Source organism: Malus domestica, chromosome 11 (genome assembly GCF_042453785.1).
Source record: "Malus domestica chromosome 11, GDT2T_hap1".
NCBI lineage: Eukaryota > Viridiplantae > Streptophyta > Magnoliopsida > Rosales > Rosaceae > Malus > Malus domestica.
In genome coordinates, this window is record NC_091671.1 from 18,348,131 (window position 1) to 18,373,618 (window position 25,488).

The following is a 25,488-nucleotide window of genomic DNA, read 5'->3' on the forward strand; positions in this document are numbered from 1 at the left end:
AATCCTTGGTAGTTAAATGATTCATCAATGTGCAAACGCCAAAAATCTCCTATAGGTAGGGCCGATCTGCTAGGGCATGCTCAACTGCCTCTAGGCTGCTTTCGGGCTGTTGGGTCATTCAGGCTTGGGGTGAATTTAACTACAAATTTTGCCAATGCTTGGGCTTTTATCGTTGTGCGGGGTTAATATACTAAGTCGTATTGGCCAAGTTCCAACGTCCACTTAATCACTAGTTGAAAAGCATCTAGACTATGCAAAATTGATCATAGTGGGTACTAGGTCATGATGATGACCAGATACCCTTAAAAGTAGGGTCTGAGCTTCCATACTGCAACAACTAGGGCTAAAATTAGCTTTTCAATCTTTGGGTATCTGGTTTTCGCATCGATGAGAGCTTTGGATGTATAGAATATAGGCAGTTGGGCTCCCAACTCTTCTCGTATGAGGGCAGAGCTCGCTGTTACTTTTGATACCGCCATATAGATGTACAGGTTCTCTGCTGCTTCCGGCTTGGATAATAGTAGAAGTGATGTCAGGTACTGCTTCAGGTTCTGAAATGTTTTCTCACACTCGTCGTCCCGTTTGTCATTTTGAGCCATTTTGATCGCCTTGAAGAAAGACTTGCATCTGTCGGCGGATTACAAGAGGAAACGATTGAATGCAGCTACTCATCCAGTCAAACTTCGAATCTCATTCAGAGTTGTGTGAGACTTCATGTCCAGGATTGCTCTGATCTGCCTTGGATGAGCCTCGATTCCTCGCTGGGTTACAAAGTACCCTAAGAATAAGCTTAAAGAGGCGCCAAATGTGCACTTGGCTGGGTTGAGCTTCATTTTGTACTCTCGGAGGATGTCAAAACTCTCTGCCAAGTTGTCGATGTGGTCTGGCCGCTGCTTCTTGAACATCGTGTCTACAAGCTGTTGGTAGGTTACTCCTACATTATTGAGGCCAAAAGGCATGGCCTTGTAGTAGTATATGCCTCGCTCGATCACGAATGCAGTTTTCTCCTTGTCAAGCTCGTGCATGGTAATCTAATTGTAGCCTGAATATATGTCTAAGAAACTGAACAGCTGGTTCCAAGATGTTGAGTTAACAAGTAAGTCGATTCAAGGAACCAGGTAGCCCTTGGGGCACACCTTGTTGAAGTCAGTGTAATCTATGTATAATTTTCATTTGCCCTTATCTTTTTTCTTCACTAGCATGACGTTGGCTAGCCATGCTAAGTGTGCCACTTCCTCAATGAATCCGGCCTCCAGTAACTTGTCAATCTCTGTCTCAATAATCGCTACTTACTTGGGTGTGAAATGTCGCCTTTTCTGGATCACAGGTTTGGCAATGGGATCGACATGCAGCTCGTGGCAAGCTATTGCTAGATCAATACCAGGCATGTCAGATGGTGACCATGCGAAAACATCACAGTTTTCCCTAAGAAAAACCGTGAGTTTCTCCTTCTCCGTCGAGCTCAGACGTGAGCCAATCCTAACCATCTTTTTCAGTTGGTGGGGGTCAAGAATAATGTCATCGGCATCCTCTTTGGGTTTCCATCCTGATTCATCTTCCAGGGCATTGTCGACCTTGACACCATCTTCTTAACCTGCTTACTGTAATTGTTATTTAGTGGAGGTAGAATCGTCTTTCTGCACTTCAACTACTATTGCTGGGATGAAAGGCTTATTCTTCATCTTCTTAAAAACTTGTACAGTGCATCGTCGAGACATGGCCTGGTCGTTTTTTATCCCTCCAACTATTTCTTCCGGGATGCGAAATCGAATCTTTTAATACGCGATCGAGGTCACAGCTCCAATCTTTACTAGCCAAGGTCGGCCCAATCTTCCATTATGGGGAGATGGGTTGCTGATGATCATGACGGTCTACGATGAGACAATCGGTGGATTGGTTACGTCGAGAGTGATGGTGCCGATGGCAGTTAAGGTAAGTCCGTTGAATCCAGTCAAAACCTTCTATGTACGTTTGATCCTACTTTCCAAGCACATCTTCTAGATGATTGACAATTGTAAGATGTTGATCGAGCTGCCATTGTCCACCATAATTCTGTCAACGATGGCGTGGGCCAGTTGAATAGAAATCACTAAGGCGTCGTCGTAGGGAAAGTTTATTCCCTCTGCATCCTGCTCGGTGAAGCCAATGATTGGTCTAGGTACAACATCTATGGCTTGAACTTGAAAAACTGATTTTTCCTGCTGGATCTTCCTCTTCTTGAAATTGTTGGTAGCCCTTAGATGCTCAAACTCGGCAAAGATTCCGTTGATTCAGATTGTCTTGGATAGGGATTTGGCGTCGGCATCTGCTTCTCACTTTGGCCGGGCAGTTGGTCTACCGACATATTGGTCGGACTTGCCTTCCTTCACGAGCTACTCAAGATACTTTCTCCATATGGTGCAGTCATTGGTTGTGTGCTCGAGATCTCTGTGGAATACGCAGTACTTTGTCTGGTTCATCTTGAAAGGGTCCCCTCTCATGGGTGGCAGCAGCTTAAACCTTGACTTGTCTTTGAGGTCACAAATGATCTGTTTGAACTTGGTGTACGTCTTAGGTGTCGTGCCTCCCTTCATCGGGGATCGGTCCCTGCATCTGCTTCCTGGCTTATTTTTATAGTTAAGCTATTTGTCGCTCGCCTTCTTCTAAGTCAGTTTTGCGTCTTTATGCGGTTGCTCAGGCGGCTTCTGGGAGCGTTTGGCCTTATCCCAGAGAAAGTGTTTTTCTGTCAAAATATAAGAGTCTGCCAAGGTCAAGTTCTCGTCCATGATCAATTCTCCGAAAAGTGGGTGATCTGCTGAGAACCCCTTTCGGAAGGTTGAGTATGCAATGTTATCATTGCATCTGACGATCTTCACCTTCTCCACCTTTAACCTCATGACGTACCTACGAAGTGACTCCTTCAGGTCCTTCTTCATGTTGAAGAGGTGGTCCGACTTCTTCTTAACCGAGTAGTAGGATGAATATTGTGAAAACCAAGGAAAGTTCAATGAAGGTTCGGATTCATCATGGTGGCAGGGTGTGGAACCAGTCTTGCACCTCACCTTAAAACATCATGGCAAAGATTTTACACAGGAGAGTGTTGTTGTTGACGTAGAGGGTCATGGCGCTTCGATAATGCATTAGGTGTCTGTTCGAATCTTCATCCCCCTTGAACAAGGTGAAATGTGGCAGGCTGAATTTCCACGGTGGCTCTGTTGCTTGATCTCATCTGTAAACGGTGACCTGCTCATGTTGGCCACATTTCTACGAAGGGCAATGTCGGTGGTATCAACGCACTGGAATCCGCACAGCTACTCTGCTACGAGCCTTTGTATTTCGTCTTGGATTTGCACCTACTGTTGATCTGCTAGTCCATGTTGCTTTTCGGCATGTCTTGCTCGTCTGAGTTGCTCACCGTTAAGCTAAGCAAAGGCTGCTAGTGGAACTTGAGCTAGATTGATCTCGTGCTCTCCTATGTTCGTCATGCGGCTGCTTACTCTGGTGCCTTATAGGAGGATCTCCTTGTGGGCCTAACCTTGTGTGGACGCTTCTCTTGGAATGTCATGAGTGCTCGTCAGAGTGTGGACCCAACCTCGAATGCACACTGACTCGTGAGCCGAGTCGGGAATGAACGCTTCTCTGCTCATCTAGGTAGGATAAGATGTTTTTCTAATGGGCTAAACGAGAGTGCACACTACCCGAACGCATGGTTCGTGGCGAGCTGAGGGACTCTTTACCAGGACGTTACTGGAATGAGTCACGTTCTTCCGCCCTTGTCCTGCTTCGAGACACCTTGTTTATGGCGCACTGCATCTTGATGCGCTCGAGGTGCTGGTTCACCAAGGTGGTCTGCTGCGCAAGGACGCTCGTCAAATTGGCGACCTACTAGGGCAAGTGGTGCTCGCCATTTAGATTGGAAGAGTCTGGATAATGGGAGTCTCCATGTGTGGTGGAAGTGTAGTTGACTGCAGGTACAAAACTTGAGCCCAGAGTGGGCATTCCTACAGAAAAGTTAGGTGAAAAAAACCCTGAATCGATCACGGGATCAGTAGTCGAAATCTGGATCGGCGGAAATGGCCTTAGGTTAAATTAAGCCACGGGCCGGGTCATCGGAGCAGGTCGGGGGCTGGCTGATGCTGGATAGCGCCTTGCTTATTACTAGATTGGGCTCGACATACAATGGGTTGAGCTTGGCTGGCAGCGAGCGGGGCTTGGAGCGCCTGCCTGTGGGCTGCTTTTGCTGGCTGGGCTGGCTCTGCTAAGCTCCCGTGGGCCTGGACCTACGGTGTAGCTTGGTTGGCTGTTGTAGTGGGTTGGGCCTACTGTGGCAGTTGCCAAGCCTTGGACTTCCTGCTCATAGGCCAATGAGTGGACCTGGGCCTCCTGCCCAGGATTTTAAAAGTCTGTGCGCTGCAAGGGCAGTGACGTATGAACTTGGGTTATGGCCTATCACCTTGTCGTGGCTATTGGGTCACAGCAGTGGTTGTGATACGGCTTCGCAGCAGTGAGGCTCCTCCTGCCGTCGCGTTGAGCTTTCAGAATCTCCATCATGGGGCTGTGTCCTCGTCTCCACTCTCCAGTCCAAATCCTTGTACGTACGAGGTTTCGTTCGTCGTGGTTTTTGAATTTCCTACCATTGTATCCTTTCTCTTTAATCAAGAAACTTTTTTAGGAAAAATTAATTAATACGACATGTGAGAAATTCAACGTAACAAAAAATTCAACAAACAAATGCATGAGGCTTATTCAAGTATTTGAATTAGCTCCTAATGAAAGCACCAATTTGTCGATGATAATTTCCGCCGTCTTCAATCTTGACGAAAATGCACCTGCAAAACAATTGACACCTTTGATCAAAGACCTAAGCCTCACACACCCACAAGGTGAGAGTAAAGTGTTTAGGGCTTTTTAGGGGTAACAAAAGCTTCTGAAATTTGGTAGAATATGGGGTATATATAGGGGAGAGGGCCGGCCATAGTGTTAGGGTTTTACCCTACACATGTCGGCATCCTATTGGCCAATGTTTTTTTATAAATATTCTCAAGATATTAAATAGGAAATAATGATGTGACTTTTCCTTGCCAAGGGCAGGTGAGCTGTGTGTAATCGTATTCAACTGTTGGGACCTTCAGGGGTGTGAGCTACGTGTGGGAGTATCTAAGGAACTAGCCCATTTATTGAGGGTAATCTTGTTTTTTTGGAGCAAAAGTCCACATGCCGCCTCTAGAATTATTGGGATTATTTTAGGTTCCACAATATGAATCATATACAATATATATATATATATATATATATATATCAAAAGAAAAATATAAATATAGGGGTTCATGTATCATGGGGAATGTTTTCATGCTTCGTGGACGTTATTTTAAGCGTACATGATTGGCAAAAAACAAATAAAAGCCTTTGAATTTTGTAGAAGAAAACCTCCTCCTACAATCCTTCAGTTCCTTAGTTTCTGGCAAGAGCATGCTGATAACTTGTTGTAGGCCTATTTGACTGAACTGTATTTGGGACTAGAGAATGAGAGATGCCGACAGCAAGATAGAGAAGAAAGAGATTAAATTTTGAGGTGTGTGTTGTATCACCCCATTGTGCCTTTATTTATAGTAGTAGGATAGATTAAATCATTACTCTTTTAGGATTACAACTCTAATAGGATATTAACTATTAAAGGGAATATTCCAAGATGTCCTTAGAAACACTAGGATTTATACAACCACATGCCTCTTCTAAATATGATTGCAACAATACCTTTATTTTCATGTGTTTTATAATTTTTTAATATCACTCTTTGTCTATAGCATCCTATAAAAATTAAAAAAAAATTAATTAATTTATATGGAAAAATAATATAATAATAATACATATTTAATATACAATATATACATATATACATAGATACATATACACTATTGTATTTATAGTAAGTTTTTTTAGTAGGTTAAAAAATTAAAATCATCAAAATCACTTGTTTCCTTAACGTGTTGAAATAGGTTACCCACATGTCACTTTTGTGTAAACCTATTAAGAACCCGTTATTAACGGGTTCTTATCGTATGACCGGATAACGACCCGATTAGTTATCGTGTTGACCCCGAAATCCGTTATTTTCGTGTCGTTTACGTGTCGTGTTAACGGGCCGTGTAAGAAATTGCCAGAACTAAATCTATTACATTTCTTAGTTTAGAGTTTAATAATTGGTTTAATATTGCCACTTAGTACTGCTGTTCCTCTTCACTTATAAGTGAAATATCTTAAATTTGATTATCGCTAAAAACGGAACCACATTATTGCTAGCTCGTTATGAGGCTAAGCACACCCCCTCTCCCTTAGATCTACTCCAACCCTTGGAGTAAAACTCAAATTTTAGGTTGTAAACCTATCCCAATTTGCTCAACCCTTGGGGCAAATATAAGTTTTAACCCAAAACTCATTTCTAGGGCAATTTAGGCCAGAATTCACCCTTAGTTAGTAGGGCTGGCCCACCATATATGTGTATTTTATTTAGTTTTATATTTATAAATTCATTGAATCCAAGGCTAAATTTAAACCAACAGCTAAAGTAATTAAAAAATGTTATGTGTTTCATATTCTTTCATAGTGTTCCACGAGTTTCATAATGTCAGTTTAATGATTTTTCAATATTTATCATAATCTAAAGATTTTTAGGTTAAAATGTTCATAAAATTAAATTATGATAGTCTACATAATTCTTTTTTTTAAATTACTTTGAGAAAAAATTAATTCTAAATTAATTTTTTAATAATATCGGGCTAAAAAATTAACCCAAAATTGTTGGAGGAGAAAAACTATTTCTGGGTTAAAACCTAAATTTTCTGGATTAAAAATTTTAGGTTTTAACCTAAGATTTGGAGATGGTCTTAGTCTAGATAATATCCTTTGTTCAAAAATAATAATAATAATTGGTTTACATTATTTTTTTTTTTTGGGAAATGTTATTTGCACTAAAAACAATAGAAAGAAAAATACACTTGGTGGTTGGAAATTGAGATTTTTTTAGTGCAAATAACATTTCCCAAACTTGAAGTGCAAAATGAGAATTTGTTGAAATAACAATTTTCTTTTACTAAACTGAAACTTTATACAATTTATGTTCGTGTGAGTGACTCTCCTATTTATTGTTGATTTCTAATTGATAGGAATTTTCTTCTTAAATAGATATTTCATGTACATAAATATCCTTGTGCTTTTACATATATTTCCTCCTTGAGAGAATAATACAACACACCAATGCAAACTCTAAAACTCTCATATAATTTTACACTTTTATCTTGGTATCAGAGCAGGTTTCGCCCTATTTTTTTTTCCCAAAAAAAATATCTTATACCCAAGAAACTTATTCTTGTCGTGAAGCTTCCTTGTTGTCAGCCCCCTGAACTTGTTGATTGTCTCGTGTTTTGGACTTTAATCATACACAAAACCAAAACTTACATAGTGTCGCTTGGTGTTTTTAAGCAACACAAAAATCATAGTCATTGTTGTGCGACTTGTTCTTGGTAGTCGACACTGAAAATCTTAAACCTAAGCCTACTGCATCAATCCGCTGCAGCTATGTGCGAGAAGATAATATTGTCTCTTATTGATCAAGTACCTCTCTGATGATCGGAATTCTTCAAACCAAATTAGCGCACTACTGTATGTAGAGGTGATGCATAAATCCTTTTAACATGTAAAGAACAAACAACTATAAGTAGCCTAGGATTGGTAGTGTTGGCCAAAAGCTCTCCAACAATCAAGTTAGTAAAGACATATTTGAGACTCAAGCAATATGTAAGATAATAAATGTGCAAGAATTACGTTACCAGATATGAACCCTAGAAAAGTCTATTTACACCAGTCGAGATAGTCTTTTTATGGTATATAATCCATATCAAACGAAGAGAATCCCAGAGGATATCTAGGACTAGATATTGCATCCTATTAGGATTATTATTACTTATGTTGTACGTCAATCCTTAGATTGTATGATTCCAAGAATATAGGAAACCTAGCTTATTCCTTAGTAGATCAAGTTTCCATGTCTTATGAAACAAGCATGGCCAATCTTAGCGAAGTCCCACTGCTTCGAAACAGGATGATGATGAAATTATTGCTTTGTCAGTGTAGCTCCAATGCGGAAGCTGTTGAGTCAATGACCGAACTTTTGAGGTATTCATTTCCAAACTACCATATTTTAGCCATGGAAAATCATAGTCCCATAGGGATGATTCAGCAAATTTGGAAAAAGTCTTAATTGCTTCTAGAAATTTTTATCCTATTGGATATTGATTTTGGGGCTACTGAAAACATGTTGTATAACAAGTCTTTCTTTCAATCCATGATTCCTCGTCCAAAAGAGATTGTCATCACTGTCAATGAAGATGACATCTTAGTAACAAAGACTGGTTCTATTGCACTCACCCCATCTTTGTCCTTACACAATACCTTGCTTATTCCAGCATTATCTATCATCTTTTATCAATCAGTCAAGTTATGGAACAATTGGATTATATCATACTAATATTTTTTTTTTCTTACTTCAAGAAATATGGACTTGGGCTATAATTAGGCATGGTACTAATAAAAGGGGTTGTATTATGTCTACAATATGGCTCCTGACAGAATGAATCAAGTACATAGTAGGAATGGTGATAGAGTTAAGAAGATTTTGGTTGGCATCAATGACTTAGGCATGCCTCATTTGGCCATTTACAGAATTTGGTTCCGTATTATTTACTGGTATTTCAACTTCTAAACTAAAATGTTATGTATGTGCTCTAGTAAAGAGTCATTGAACCTTTATTCATTGAGTTCCACTGGAAGAACTGTTCTTTTTAAATTAGAGCACTTTGATTTATGGAGTCCCTCCCTCATTTCAACTTTACAAGGATTAGATGGTTTGTGTTATTTTTGGATGATTATAATATGATGACTTGGCTTTGTACAATGAAACACAAGAGCGATATTACTACAATTGCTAAGAATTTTCTTTAGATGGTTCATACTCAATTTTTGCTTCCTATTAAAGTGCTTCATTATGATAATAGGGTGAGTATATTAATGTTGAGCTGCCTCAATTCTTCCAAGAGCAAGACATCTTGCACAAAAGCACTTGTCCTCAAACACCTCAACAGAATGAGGTGGCAGAACGAAAAAAGTTGACATATTATTGCAACGATGAGGGCACTTCTCATTGAATTTGTTACTCGTTATCTTATTGGGTCGATGAAGTTACATATATGTCGTTTACGTGATTAACCGAATACCAAAGTGCTTGATTTTCGTACTCATGTGGAGGTGTTAGCATATCATGTTTCTTTGCCCTATTCCCCTAATCTCTCCTCGTATTTTTGGTTGTGTTGGATATGTTCACCTTCACAAGAATTAGCCTTCAAACCTAAAATGTGTTGTTTTGGGCTTTGCTCTATAACATAAACGCTACCAGTGTAGGGATGGCAACGGGGCGGATTGGGTTCAGATGTGCCATCCCCATAACCGAACATGTTTGTTTTCCTCGTACCTGAAACCGTAAAAAACCCAAATGGTTATTCCCCGTAACCGAACCCATTGGACAACTGATACCCCAGCGGCTGCTGCTTCCTCTCTTCCTCCTCATCCTTCGGTGGCTGCTGCCATAGGATGATACGTTTGCATGCTATAAATAAGTACCTACAACAGGATCTTGTTGCACATCTTTGGGCCAAAAGAACCATAGAGTAGGCGTTTAAGTTTTATGTTGTTAAATGTTTTGTTTAATGTTGTTTAAGTTTGAATAACTCCCCCAAGTAGTACTAGGGTGGAGATTGTGTTGTTTAATGTTGTTTAAGTTTCATGTTGTTTAATGTTGTTTAATATAAAGAGTACAACAACTTAAATGTAAAACCTACAACTTAAATTTAAAAACTACAACTTAAATATTAAAGACTACAACAACTTCAATTTAAAGACTATAATCATCATCATCTTCATCCACCATTGTAGGAGTATAGTTGGATGTAAACAACTCTCGTCGGGCCATAATTTCCCTCTTTTTCCTATCAAAATATGTCTTACTCATTGGAGTGTACTCTGAAGTGTTCCTTTGCATTTTCCTATCATCCATCTCTTCTTGTATTTGTTTTACCCGTTCTTCGTGCCTACGCTTCCTTTCTTCCGCGGCAATGGCATTTTGCTCCGCCATTAATCGCAATGAGGACGCCATTTCCTCTCGAAAGGCTAAATCATCTTTTGCCTTACCATTTTCCTTCAATTTTCGGGCATTGTTTCGTCCCGTAGCCCTAGGTATGGAAGATTCACCCGAAGACGGATTTGCTACCCTTGTTTCGTGAATGATAGGAGATCTTTGTTCATCCCCAACTGCATTTGAGGAAACATTTCCGAACACTGGCATAGGACTAAATCTTTCTTGAGGTGGATCTTGAAATAACACCCACCCTTTACAAATTTCTCAACAACCGTGATGACTAAATGGTTTTTTCATGTCCTCCATATACAATTCCTCTGCTTGGCGTACCTAGAAAATATAATTACAAAAATTAAAGGAAATTAATTTATGAAATTAAATGTAATATAATTAAAAAATTTAAATAACTTGTGAAAACACTTATTTCGTCGTAGTAATTGGCTCCGGTTTCATGTTTGATTTGGGTATTTAACACTGTTTGATGTCATTTATTCAAACTTGGTTGAAGATGTTTTTTCCATTTTGAAGAACAACTCTCATGGTTTCGGGGATTCGGTGGAGTGGTGCCTTCGTAGAATTCATAGTACTTTTTAGACATACGAGTCCAAACACCTTCACTTGTTTGAGAACTTCCCTTGACACTATCTTCCGAGACCCATCTATAAGCCCTGCAAAGAGCTTCATCTTCTTTTCGGATCCAATCCCTTCTTTTCATTGCAGATGTGGCCATTTGAAAATTATTGAAAATTTTGAAGGAAAGATTATTGGAAGAGGTAAAAGAATAGAATGTGAAGAATTGAAATAAAATGAGGTAAGATAGTATGGAATGATGAAAATTATGTGAGAAATGATGTAGGAATGGCTTAGGTATTTATGGGAAAAAAATTAGAATTAAAAAAAAAAATCAAATGTAACGGTAACCTAGCTTAGTTGAGGTTACCGTTACATTCGAATTGTTGGGCCTGGAGAGGGCTGGCTGGCTGGATGAGGCCAACTCACTGGTCTGATTTCATTTTTTGGTCCGATAGGGCCCACAAGTCCTTTGACCTAGCCCTCGATTGAATATCGTTTTCATGTCATTTCGAACTATTTTTAGCCCTATAACCTTTTGATTTGATCTGTTGAAGATGGCCTAAACAAAACAAAAAAAAAAGAGTTTTAACAAAACACTCTCAGTACTGTTCACTTTTAACGAAAAATCATATTTTTACCTTTAACTGATACTATTCATTATATTTTTAAAAAAGGAATTTTCGTTAAAACATGAGTTTTTTTTAACTTTTCATTAGTTTTCTTAAAAAAAATTTAAAAAAAAAAGAAAAAAAAGAAGAAAAGCCGTAAATTTTAATCTTCCTCCTCAACTTTCAATTTTATAACGAGCCATTAAAAAAAAAATTAATGAAAAAAGTTTGAAAACTTTGATTTTAACGATAAGGACAAAATAAATAGTAAAGTGAATAGTACCAGGATTGATTTTTAACGTAAAAATGTGATTTTTAAACGGAGCTTATTCGTTAAATTCCGTAAAAAAAATCCTGTTCTCTGTTTCCTAAATTTTGGTCATTCTCCTCAACTTTCAATTTTCTGTTGTGGAATTTCTTCTCTGGGTTTGATCTGCCGCTCACAACATCCTTGTAGAGGAATTCAGAATTCCGGTGAGGAAGAATAACAGAGAGAGTCATGAGTTACGTATTGCCGACATTGACGAAGAAGCAGGAGGTGGACTCCATCATCCGATCCACCATCGACAAAGTCCTCGTCCTCCGCTTCGGCCGCGCCTCCGATTCCGCTTGCCTTCTCCTCGACGACGTTCTCGCCAAAACGGCGCGGGAGGTCTCCAAGTTCGCCACGGTCGCGCTTGTCGATACCGATTCGGAGGAAATTCAAGTCTACGTCAGGTATTTCGACATCGCTCTGATCCCGTCTACCATCTTCTTCTTCAATGCCCACCACATGAAGATGGATTCCGGAACTGCGGACCACACCAAATGGGTCGGCGCGTTTCAGCAGAAACAGGACTTTATCGATGTTGTCGAGGCGATTTTCAGAGGAGCGATGAAGGGGAAGATGATCGTGAATTGCCCCCTTCCACCAGAGCGAATACCCAAATACCAGTTGCTCTACAAAGATGTGTAGAAGCTCTACACATTTAAGGTATTTCATTTTTCAAATTTTTTCGTTGTGGTGATTTTTTGTTACATTTCGTTATTGGTTATCAAATCAGATTTGGTTGTATGGTTTAATTAGTTTGGTATTATTTGAGATAATATTTGTTGAATAATTAGAATTTGAAGCGCATTAAGTTATTGGTTAGTCGAATTGTGCATTTGATTAGTTTCGTTTTAGAGATACGGGAATGATATACACACATTTACTGGCCGTTGTTTCTATTTGATTTATTTAATCCGCTGACAAATAACAAAGAGGAGCGTGTGAGATAAATGGGGTGTGTGAAAAGCACCTCCTTAGAGATAATATTCATTTTGCCAATCCTTATTAGTGAGCATTAATTTGTGGATTTGGATTGTGGGTTCTTCTTTCGGAGACAACTTGGTTAATAGAGAATCAGTTACTTGAATGTATTTTGTACGTCCAAATGAGGAGAGAGGGTAAGTTCATAGAACGGATTCACTGCCACAGTGGAGTTCTGGCATTGTATTATTGAACCGGGACTCAGTGACAGTGAACCCATGCCATTTAAGTCCTTCTTCTAAATGAGAGTAGGAATCTGTTACTGATTTGGGAGCTCGAGTATCCTTTTTTAATTGAGTCCCATAAATAAAATAAAGTTGATCAGATATATACTTAATCAGAATGAAGTGCAAACTGCTGTTTTTCAATTGTGAATTTGATCAAAGAAAATTAACTGGTTTTCTTCTGGAAGTTTGAAATTTTAGTTCTTGTTATCTGGTGATTTGTTTGTGTATGTGATTTCACTGATTTGGTTGCTTGACAAAGTCGTATCAACAGTTTTCTTTATGTTTGTAACTCAGGCTTAACTCTTTATGTTTGTAACATAGGCGTGACTCTGTATCTATTTGTAATATAGGGCCTTTTATCCACCATGAACTGTAATTGTGTGTCGGTGGTATGAGCAATGGAGCCATAGAATTCTTAGAGTATTTAATGATTATGCATTGCTAGGAACATTATTATTCAACATTTAGAGACATGATATTTGTGCGGAGTTGCATGCAGACCTACACAGAGATTTGAGTCTCCGTGCGCTTGAGATTTGAAAGATACACAGTATGATAAAATCTTCAAAAAGGATGGAATAATCCACACTACTGTGCAACTTTGGTCAGCTAGTGTCCTAAACACTTAAGGTGTTAAAACTTGAAAAGTAGAAGATGTGTATGAATTCCCGAATAGATACAATGAGTTGTTTATGTAAGATAGAAGGCTTTTTAACCACTCTGACGTTGCAAGATACTGTTATGCAGTTTTTGGTTGGTTGATGGAGCAATAACCTTCTTTCGCCTTATTTTCGGGTTGTCTTCTTCAGTTCTCTTATTTGTAGCTTTGGCACACTTATTAACCTCAAGGAATTTTTGTTCTCAGCCATGTTTGATTTTCTGGAAAAATTCACTGCGGACGAAGGAAGCAGGGGTTGATGGTCCTACTACATGGTTTTGCACCAGGAAAGGCGAAAGACATTGGTGAAATTTTTTTGACATGGCCATCATTTTGAAGTTCTAGAGCATGATATGTAACTCCATTTGCACTAGTCCTAGATTTGGTAGTCCTAACAGGAACTGTAAGTCACTGGACTCACAAGAGTCACCAAATCTAGATTGAGTGCTGTTATTCGTATCCATCGGTTCTATTTTCCGATTCACCTACTCATGAAAGTCGTCATGTGAACGAATTTGATATGTAAACGATCAATCTAACACTCTTTCCAAGTGTAATTTGTGGTGTATTTCTACATGTTCATAGTAGAGAATGACTTTTCTTGAAATCTAATAACAGCTAAAAAGAAAAAAGTATGGTGGATATAACATACTTTCCTACATAGCTTCTGGAGTCATTTTGCTTTTTAACGGAAATCCAACTCGTTTGTGTAGGGTGCTAGTTAGATTGAAATTTTTCGTTATGCATCCAAAAAAGACTGGACGGACACTGTAAGCATATTGAGATTTTGAAGATTCCGACTAGTTTAAGGGGTTTGTGCACCTCCACCACTCACGGCAGTGCACGAATTTGATTCCAACGACAGTTTTTCACACTTTATAAGACTCTTACCAAGTGAATGAAGAAATAGACCGAGGAGAGCATAATTGGGCCTAAACTAATATACAATTAATTATCAACTTTACAAGACTTTTACAAAGTGAATGGAGAAATGGATCGAGGATAACATAATTGGGCCTAAACTAATATATAATTAATTATTTCAGATTTAATTAATTAATTTTTACATCAAACCTATTGCGAACAAGCATATGGGTATTATATATACATCCATCTGCATGTCATTTAGAACACATAAAAAATGAATTCTCCTTCTGAAATACTAAAACCTTCTTGCTGAGAGAACCATAAAGATATTCGCCAGAAACAAAGTTTTTCGGTGCTAAAATTCTGGTTTGGTCATTGTATCATGATGAAGCAGATGTCCATCGAACTACAAACATTTGAGTAGGGACGAAATTCTATTTCAATGATATTGCGATACGCAAGCCTCGATCACTATTTTTACTTGTTTGATATTATTTTCATTTTTCATACTCTGTCAATATACTTAGTTGTAGTTAATTAATTATTAGCATATGTGAATTTATTTATATATATTTATCATTAATTGTTGATACATATCCAACACTTTTTGTCATCTCATAGTTTAACGTCAATTTCGTGCCAACATTATAAAATATTATGTCAAAAACATAAGTTTCAGAAAGTCCATAGAGAGTTCCGCTTTAAGAGTCGCCTTTGTATTTGGTGGAAAGGAACCAGATAATGAGGATTCACGGTTGCTAACAATTGCGTATGCGCAGAGTTTGCAATTAGTTGCTTCTGCATAGGAGTCATAATGGGCGTTTAGTAACCAGCAGAAAACAACTGAAAATGTTAAGGAAAATCTACAATCAACTGCCAAATGTTCCACAACCTCAAATTGTGAAATGCAACCAGAGTTCAGAGTGATGAAAACTGTACACAAAAGTGCTTTTTCTCTGTTTTGGCGGAAATGCAACAAAAGCCGATGGTTTAACGAGCTATGACCAGGCGCTTCTTTGATTGACAGAACTACGTGGAACAAACTGTGATCTCCCACCGGCTTGTGATGAATCGTTAGCAGAAAAAGGTGCGTAACGTTTCCAATATTCCTGTTGGCCTTGGCCACGACCACCCTGCTGCTGGCCTCTGCCGCGGCCATGACTATGACTTACTTGTGAACTCTGCCAAGAATGGTTTGTGTTATGTCCGAAACTATTTCTAGATGGCCAAAAAGCGTTGTTCGCTGGTTGTCCTCTTGCCTTTGGCCTCCAAGCTTGGCTTGGCTCCGAAATCTTCAAATCCTTAAAGCCTTGTGTTCGATCTCCAGAAACATAACCAACTGCCCTCCACTTATCATTAGAGACTGATCTCCCTTGAAAAGAGACTCTTTTGTAGTCTGTGGAACCCATGGCTGAATATGAGCTAGATGACATTACTCTTTCGCCAGGTATTCCTCGAGGAGCATAAAACCGTTCTCCAGAATTAGGATTAGCAACTTCTTTCCCTCTACCACAACCCCATCCAGAACCTGCAAATTTGTGTATTAAATCCGTAGAGCTAGAAGTGCATCTAGCATTGTTCTGGAAGCCTCCATACCTCTCCTGGAGCCGGGTGCTGCATTGCATTTAGTTCTCTACCGAATAAGTTAAAGAGAACAGGCAGTACACATAAATAAGAGAAACAAATGGAGAAGACCGGAAGCAATAAACCGATTGACCTGGAAGTGGTGGTGGTGGTAGGTGCGCTTCCCTGATATTCATGCCATAATTTTGTCTCCATAAGGTCATCCTCAGTGATTGTCTGCAAAAGAATATGAACAGAAAATTTGTCATTTCATTCAAACGACTACCGAAACAATCTAAGCTTGTCGCATGCTAATTAAGTTGCATAATATATAACATAGCATATTGATGAAGAAAAATGATGCCACTTTAGTTTTGAACTAAAAGATGCATCTGGAAACGTATAAATAAAAGTTCCAAAAAAAACATAAGATCAGAGGTAGAAAAACAGTTCGATTTAATACCTTACTGGGATGCTTTACACCATCAAGTAAACGAGGCATATGTGGATCACTATTGGGAAGCTCGTATAGCATGCAACTGCAACAGGATTAAATTAAAGAGACGATAACATATGACAGTAACGTATTGAGCAGAACGAAAGATACAAGTCATTTGCGTTTTTGACTTACACGACATGGTCTTCTTGAAGCTTGTAATCTCCTCCTTCACTCATGGCAGCATCAAGACGACGTATGGTGCCACCTACTCCAAAACTGGAAAGGCGTAAAACATGAAAAAAGGGTAAAACAATCCAGGAATAGTTCAGTCCAAACAGAAGAAAAAAGGGTAAAATAACAAAGCAATACTACAGCAAAACAATTGTCCTACCTCAAACTAGTGTCAATCTTGATAGACCAACTTTCCTTGCTAGATAGTGACATAATTTGTGACACCAAATTGTGTGTTCTTCGCACAAATAATTGACCAGGTTTTTCTGTATTTCGATCTCTTTCGTCCCCCTACACAATGTAAAATAAGCTTGGAAGACATTTCGAATAAGGCAATAACTCTCAGATACTTGTGTAGACGAATAAAAGAATTTCTGTACCACCAGTTCTTTGTCTAACTTTTTAGTCTCAGACAGAAGGCGTTCCTCTTCAATAAATGGAAGCTTGCAAATACCCTTGGATGATGATCAAAACCGATTACCGAATAAATAACAGTAATTTGAATAATGGTGAGTAAATTATAAAATAAAATAAACAAAAGCTAAGAAGGCAACCAAACCTGCCATGTGAAGCGTTTCCCATCCATGTCGATTTCAAAATCTACGAATGAAACAGAAGCTTGTAGTTACTTCTAGGAAATCCCCTTGATATAACATTGTTGAGATTACAGAATAGGACTTACCAGTAGGATAAAAGTCAATAATGCCGGAACTCTCTTCAGTCATTAGTTTCTGATAATCTTTAGGAAGTGCATGAGCGCTACAAAAAGGAGAACATTTGTCTTATCATAAGACTCTTATGTTCTAAAGAACTTAGGAAGACCAAACTTGCAAAGTAAGGGAACAATAAGGAAAATAACAGAATTACCTTCTTGGAGGTAACACAGCCATGAGAGTATCAATAGGCTTAAAAGGGAAACCTTTATGAAACTTCGCTTTCACCTGACCGAGGCCCTTGAGGTCTGAAGCAAATGGCCCGTAATGGAAAGGATAAAACCTGAAAGGATGTTCCAGAGAAATAATTTAGTATCATTAGTTTTCATATCAGTATCTAGTAGCTATGTGAAGTTCATATTACGTAAATGTCTTACCATGTCCATGATGGGGGCTCCGAAAAATAGTACAATAAAACCCAGAGCAGTCCTTCAGTGTAGCATTTAACCTATAATTATATCAGCAATTGGAACTTTCAAGTAAGGGGAAGCTTTAAAAAAGAAGAAAGGTCTCTGAAATACACAGGGACAAAATAAACTTCAATGGAAGTAAACCCGGTATAATAACGCTAAATCACATCAAAAGTTTTTGTAGCTTTTACAAAAACTCCTTGGAATGGAAGCAGCAGTTTGTTGAAAGGGGAAAAAAGAACCATGGCAATTAGACATACTACTTCCTTCCTTTTCCTTTCAATATCCTCTGGACCTTCTGCAGAAAATTTGTATTTGTAATATCTTTCCTTATAGCCTCCCACAGCGAATCGGACCTGTAGGAGTGTTGATCAAGCATGTAAAACTCAATTTTTGAAGTATGGTTTGATGTAAATGGTTCACAAGAAATTATGAGAAAGAATATTGGAACGTCATACCTTGTCAGTCCCCAAATCACCATTCTTGAACAGATCAGATTTCCTTCTGATGTTATCTTTCAATTTTTTCTTCAACTCCTTTGTATTTCCTACAACCTGAACAAACACCGCATATATATACATGTATAAACGAGACCATCAACTTTTAAGCATGCCAAAAAAAATAGAACCAAAATACTTTACCACATGTGTATAATTAAGCATATAGTGTATGCATATAAAACACTATACCCCGAAAATTACATCATAGGAAACCTTAAGGGAACAAACGTACTTGAGAATGCATAATGTCAGACGTTCCATCTGACCAAACTTCCAATTCTTCTCCACTGAGGAATACCTGATTATTGCTCGAACCAGTAATTGTACTTCTAGTATCAACTTCGTCCTCTAGCTGGCAAAGCATATGCAATTAATGCAGCATGTAATTCATAAGCAGAACATTTATTAGATGAACACTACACACAAATGTGTCTGCCAAGCACTCACAGAATCATTATAATAACAAAGACGTCTCAGTTTACGGTCACGTAGTTCTGATCTTTTCTTGAAAATTTTGTCTTCATAAGAACCAACAAGAAGGATGAATTTCTCAACTCTGGATAGCTTGATGTACCCTGATTTCTTGTCATTGACCTGGATTTGTGCATATAAGAAGTGGCATGAAGATGATCTTGTCGACATTGATATTTTTTTTTTTGTTGTGAAGAAAATGAAAGTGATATGAGGCTACTCAATGTTATACCCGGAGCATATCAACCATATAACCACCAAGATTTTTTAGTTCTTTCTTATAGACAGTCATCAGCAAGTCAATTGCACCCTGGACACAATTATTGGCGTGTAAAATTAGTTCCGGTTTACATACTTATGTTTGTATTCGCATCTACAAAACAAGGGCCATAAAACAATGAAGTTTACAAAGAACCTCATGAATTTCCAAAGTTGGCATGTGGGGCAGAAAATCATTTCCCGCAAAAAAGTACATGAAGATGAAGTCATCAATTATACGCTCAAGATCAAACTTAAAGTTCTCGGGTGGGTCGTCAATTTTCAAATCAAGCTCCAAGTATTCCCTCAAAATCCAAACATGAAGAAACTGCAATTAGAAGAAAAGAAAAGGTGAACCAAAACAGCAATCAAGTTTCAGGGAAGGATAACAGCACCACTTGGGATACCTGATAGGGCTTTTTTAGCATGGATCTTTTTTTGTTATCTGACTTTCCTGAAAATGGACCTTTCTCTCGAATAGATTCACAGTTTGTATGACGCTGTTCATTATGTAGAACATCCTATATCCAGAATATGAAAAGAAAAAATTCAAGTTCATTAGATAGAGTCAGAAGCTCAAGATATTGTCACATTGCTTCATTGATGCTTTGAAAACCCTAGTCAAACTGAAATCAACAGGGTGACTAATTTTTGAATTTGAGAAATTTTAAGGCTTTGTAATTAAACCTCTCTCAATATGGAAAAGTGAAGCTCATGCGTCGCCAAAGCCAACATGACAAGATCAGCATCCTGCATGCCATGATGCCAATGAAGCATCAGAATGTAAAAATTCAAAAAAATGAGAAGTAGGTTAGGAAAAAAGTATTTAAACAAAAAATATAAGTGCAACTGTATAATTCTTTTTCTTCCGAATTTCCAACAAATTCTAAAACAATACAAAAACAAGAAACAGTTGTGCGAAGCATACTATTCATCATACCAGTCCATATAAGCAATGGCGCGTGTTTGGATCATATGAAGGAAGATTGCGCTGTGAGCGTATGAATGACATTATTTTGTGCTCACCTTCCCCAGGAGCATTGGCATCAGACAGAATTATCTAATGTAGTAACCATGAAATTAAAACAAAGAAGAAAGAGGAAAACAATACATACAGATATCATGAATTACACACTAATGATTGTTCGTGTAAATAATGGTTGTTCATGTATTAGTAATTTGATATATAAATGTTATGATGGACCAGACCTCGATGTCCCTCCAGCCTAGATCATTGCTCAAACGTAAACTGATATAGTTTCGAAGAGCCTTTGACAATTTATGCATAAATTCAGTTCCGGGGGTTATTATATTAGAATCTGATACTTCGGACTGCTGCTTTGGTAGGACTTGTTTGCTTTCCAATTCAAACTGTCTTCTCAGCTTCTCTTCTTCAACTTCCTACACATTTGATACCAACATTTGGGACATTTATAAACTTGTACAAACAAAGTTACGTAAAGCAAAATAAACACTGTGATTCAGAAGCATCTCATAGTAAAAGTACCCACAGCGAACTCAGCGTCCTTCGCTGACTTAAAGCGCCTCATTCGCTGTTGATTCATTTTAGCCCTTGGAGCAACTCCATCTACATCAAAAATTAAACTTTATACCATTACATGCAATATTTCTAGTTTATATCATTAAGTGCAACACATATATAAGAACATAAATCTCAATGGCACTGCAGTTGATTAGGAAAAGCAAACAGCGTATAAAAGTCTCATGAGTTTATTAAACACTACGAGATCAAAAACAAAATTCAAACTTTCTCACCTATGGCCAAGTATAGTAGCTTCCGTGGCCTAACAATATTGAAAAGTATATCAATATATTCAAAAATATTGATGAACACCTCTTCAAAATTTGCTGGTGGCAAAAGCTGAACAAAAAATGTAAAAATTATATTATGTAACCACATATATGGATAAAAAAAAATTTGGACCATAAAGATAAAGAAAATATCAATAATTGTTATCTAGACAATAATCAAAATAAATAGTATATTATAGAATGTTTATCTTATTGCTGGTGAAGAATATACATGTGTATATATATATATATATATATATAGAGAGAGAGAGAGAGAGAGAGAGAGAGAGAGAGAGAGAGAGAGAGGAATGAATAAGGTTGTACTCCATCATCATCATCGTCAGCTGCTTCTGGGTGGAAGCAAGGATGGATGATCCCATTCATGTCAAGATAAAAGTTATCGAACTCCAAGTTAGTAGGGTTTGGGTTTGGAGACTCCTCTCTCTGACCTTCGATAGCTTTGACCACCACTTTGGGATACTTGTTCACCAGCCATTTGAAAAACGAGGGCACCCCCATCTCTGTCTCTCTCTCTATCTGAGATATGCACTGGTATCTAAAGAGATGAAATACTACTGTTCAGCAGTCTCTTTTGTCTTTGGAACTTTACTTGCTTTATACTAGCTAATGACACAAGTGTGGTTCACGCAGACATGTACATGTGACATTGGGTTAGTAATTAAAAAATAATGTTAGGGGACTAAATTTGTAAATTAAATTTACAAACTAAATGATGTGTCATTAATAAAAAATGAGTATGTTTATCAACGTTTAAGTAATAATCAAATCATCAACTTCTATATCCTTTAGTTTACAAAACTTTGGTCTACAAATTTAGTCTCCCTCGCATTACTTGTAATTAAATGAGGGACACTGCATGATAGCAGACTTTCTTACAACGGCCAAGACAGAAGACTTTTTCAAAGTGACTCTATATGGACTCTTCGACAGCTCATGTTGTGTCAAAAATATGAGGTGGCGAAGAATACATGGAGAGTCACACTTTAGAAAAAGTCTTTTTAGCATTTCCCAAGTATTTTACTAAAACTAGAAAATGGAAAGTTTATGTACAACCAATCAAATACTTGGTACACACAATAACATTTACTATATGTTGCATCCTATTTATTAAAAAAATATTAAATAACTTTGACAACTATAGAGGGCTTTGCATTCAATTGAATTAGCGCCGCGTAAAAAACTGAAGGGCTTGATTGGAGAGAGTTTGTTGTCAAATTTTACTGTTGTATATCTTTTGAGTGCAACGATAAAAATTTTATAAAAAAAATATCATGAAGACATACAGTTGGGACTTGAGATTAAATTTTGAGGCTCCTCGAACTAAAATTAAGGTCCATGTGACCATTCTATGTGCCGCCATGTTAGCAGATCGCCGGATATGGCAAGCTTGTGAAGAAGTAAAGCCTCTCAAACCAACTTGAGTATCCCTCAACCACAAGATCTAGGGATAATCAACTATGGGTTAGTTTGGTATTGTTATGCTTTTTAAAAAACATGTTTATGTTGAGTTGTAAGAATAAACAATTATAGAATAAAATTGTTAAGCGTTTGGTAAACTTTTTTTGGGTAAAAGTGCTTTTAGTTAAAAAAGCAGAGTCTGAGTGTTTGGTAAATTTTTATATAAATTGCATTGAATATGTTAAATAACTATAAACGATATAGTATTTAATGTGATATAATAATTGTCAAAGATGATAATATATGGGCAAAGATTGTAATTTTGTAAAACATGTGGGGGTATATTTGCCATTTGAAAAGTTCATTAAATGAGTATTCATTACTATACTTTGACAAAAAATAAAAAATAAAATTTTTTTAAAAGCATGGTAAACATTGCATCTGATTTTCTATGTTTTTCTACTTTCATTGACAGCTGTTTGAAAAAAAAAAGACATTTTTTTTATTTTACCAAACACATTTAAAGGGCCGGTTTGGTATTGTTGTGCTTGAAAAAAAAAAGGAAAACTAATGAAAAGGGCTTGAAAACTTTGAGTTTTAATGATAAGGACAAAATAAAAGGGTAAAGTGAATAGTACCAAGATTGACTTTTTAGTATAAAAATGTGGTTTTTCGTTAAAGTGAACAGTATCGGGTGCTTTTCGTTAAAGTTCCCAAAAAAAAATTGCTTCTGCTGTGCTGTGAGAATAAGCTCATTTTTGTTGTTTCACGTTTTCAACTTTTTTCACCAAAAACTGTAAAAATAGGTTGTTTTTAAGTGTTTACAAAACAACTTTCTGAGCTCAGCTTTTTTTATACCCACTTTTAATAAAAGCATATCAGTACTAAACCAGTACTTAATGTTCCAACTTTTTTAATAAGCTGCTTTTTTTTTAAAGCTCCATAATCCCAAACAAACCCTACCTTGCAGACTGCCAAAAGATTCAGGGTTGGTTTGAGATTGTGGTGCTTTAAAAAAAGAAGCTTATTGAAAAATCTGGTACATTTAATGTGTTTTGTTTTACCAAACACATTTAATATACCAGATTTTTCAGTAAGCTTAATATCAATGAAAGTAGAAAAACATAGAAAAGCTGAAGCAAGGTCTAGCATGCTTCTAAAAAAATGTTTTTTTTTTCTTCAAATCATAGTAATTATTAATTAATGCTCATTTAATGAACTTTTCAAATGACAAGTATACCTCCACATGTTTTACAAAATTACAATATGTGCCTCTACATTATTGCCTTTGATAATTATTTTACCACATTATTAAATACTATATCATGTTTTGTCATTTAACATATTCAAAATAATTTATATAAAAGTTTACCAAACACTCAAACACTGTTTTTTTTTATTTATTAAAAACACTTTTACAAAAAAAAAGTTTACCAAACACTTAACAACTTTATTTTATAGCTCTTTATTCTCACAGTGCAACAAAAACAGTTTTTTTTATTTTTAAATACAACAATACTAAGCCTAAGATTATTATTTTTAAGGAAAACTAACGAAAAGTCCAAAAAAACTTCCCTTTAAATGAAAAATCATTTTTAAAGGTATAGTAAATAGTAACAGGAAAAGGTATAAATGTGATTTTTCATTAAAAATAAACAGTACCATGAGTGTTTTGTAAAAACTCCTTTATTTTTAAGCTTGAAGAACCAAAAATCTCTCTATGCTATAGCCTAAGAAGGCCTTGTACTTGACCCTGTTCATAAATTCCCCGTATTTACAGTTTGGTTTAGATTTACGATTTAACATATACTTCTTACAAAACGAAAATTTTAGAACTATGTCAATGAGTAGTTGAAACGGCAATAATAAAAAAGAAAACAAAACTACAGATACTTATCACTTTAATCATTCAATGTACATGAGAAAAAGCAAAAATCATTCTTAAAGATAGAGATTCTTCTTTTTCTTTATAAAAAAAAATCAAATGACAATTGAATGGGAATTTAAGAAATAAACTTTGTCACTTTAATCAGTCAATGTACGTGAAAAAAAAATCATTCTTAAAGATAAAGATTATTCTTTTCTTTATAAAAAATTCAAATGACAATTGAATTGGAATTTAAGAAATAAACTTCTTGTTCAGGAAAAAAAGAAGCATCTGGCCAAAAAGAAATTGGAAATTTGCTTATTAAACTCAACGAAGAAAGATTTTGAAAACATCTACTGTCATGATGATTGCACAATTTCCCAATCGGCACAATAATACTGAATAGGCTTTCGAGGAGTTGTAATTATCGTTATAGCTTCTGATTATGCCGTTTTACCTTTATATGTTCCCAATGGGGTTATCATTATCAATGAAACTTTTATTTTGGCGGTTACATGCACACACTGTTTAAAAGATGCTTCTGTGCAGTCCCTTCGTATGACCGGACCAGGATCCTCGCCGGATCCATTTCCTAGGAATCCTAGGGATCCCACAATTCTGTCTGTTCATCGTATATCGTACGGTCAGAAATCATTTAAATTTTAAATTTTAAAATTCAAAAGTAAATAGTATCTAACGAAAACTGACCGTACGATATACAATAAACGGACAGGATTGCAGGATCCCTATGATCCCTAAGGAATGGATCCGGCGAGGATCTAGGTGCCGTATGACCAACACCACAATAAATGAAGTCATAATAGGAAAATGATCATCGTCAGATCTTTTTTTTTCAGGGAATTCAAGAATCTTATGATAGTTCATCGTATATCGTATGATCATAAATGATTTTAAATTTATAATTTTAAATTAAATATAAATAGTACTTAACGAAAACTGACCGCACAATAAACGATGAATGATTACGATCACATGATCCCCAAAAAAAAGATCTAGCAATGATCCTTTTCCGTCATAATATACCTTTTAATTGAAGATAGTAATCATATGTAATCTCTTATGGTGCAGAATGCTTTTTTTTCTTTTGTCCAGGTTAAAATTCCCAACAAGATTTTTATTGAAGCCCCCTGTATACCTCTTATCATGTTTTTACATTTTCAATTTTCTATCAATGAATATCGTACTTCACTAAAAAATGAAGTCATAAAGTTAGAGCTACCTCAACGTCTTAGAGGCATCTTCTATGCAATTTTTCTTCAGTGCAGAGAGGCATTTGTGCTGAACTTTTGCTGGTCGTTGGATATCCGTCATACAGCTAAGAATTGTCATCATACTTGTAGAAAGTCTATTCATCAAACTGTATAAAAATAGATAGATGAAAATAATATAAACCGT

The 25,488-nt window shown here is 36.8% G+C and overlaps 2 protein-coding genes across 5 annotated transcripts; one reads left to right on the plus strand and one right to left on the minus strand.

Annotated features, from left to right (window-relative positions):
- Positions 1–11,694: 11,694 nt before the first annotated feature.
- Positions 11,695–14,079, plus strand: LOC103439187 (uncharacterized). Its single transcript, XM_008377733.4, has 2 exons — positions 11,695–12,319; positions 13,730–14,079. The coding sequence occupies exon 1, from the start codon at positions 11,846–11,848 to the stop codon at positions 12,299–12,301; it is 456 nt and encodes a 151-aa protein (XP_008375955.1). The 5' UTR covers positions 11,695–11,845; the 3' UTR covers positions 12,302–12,319; positions 13,730–14,079.
- Positions 14,080–15,083: 1,004 nt separating this feature from the next.
- On the minus strand, positions 15,084–21,380 carry LOC103439242 (5'-3' exoribonuclease 3-like). Of its 4 annotated transcripts, none has more exons than XR_011573538.1 (24): positions 21,111–21,380; positions 20,751–20,856; positions 20,486–20,562; positions 20,184–20,375; positions 19,915–20,034; positions 19,662–19,724; positions 19,382–19,495; positions 19,132–19,302; positions 18,949–19,026; positions 18,693–18,839; positions 18,478–18,597; positions 18,204–18,299; positions 17,988–18,101; positions 17,713–17,783; positions 17,490–17,618; positions 17,305–17,381; positions 17,182–17,222; positions 17,003–17,077; positions 16,783–16,913; positions 16,584–16,667; positions 16,416–16,491; positions 16,107–16,189; positions 15,282–16,003; positions 15,084–15,187 (listed from the first exon to the last, which is right to left on the minus strand). XR_011573538.1 is itself a non-coding variant. In XM_070808818.1 (23 exons), exons 1-23 carry the CDS (start codon positions 21,303–21,305, stop codon positions 15,388–15,390), a joined length of 2,976 nt encoding a protein of 991 aa, XP_070664919.1. In that variant the 5' UTR covers positions 21,306–21,380; the 3' UTR covers positions 15,084–15,387. The 4 variants fall into 4 exon arrangements, 2 of the variants coding, with proteins under 2 accessions (XP_070664919.1, XP_070664920.1); XR_011573539.1 differs by having other exon boundaries at positions 18,006–18,101; positions 21,111–21,379; XM_070808818.1 differs by having other exon boundaries at positions 15,084–16,003.
- Positions 21,381–25,488: the final 4,108 nt, after the last annotated feature.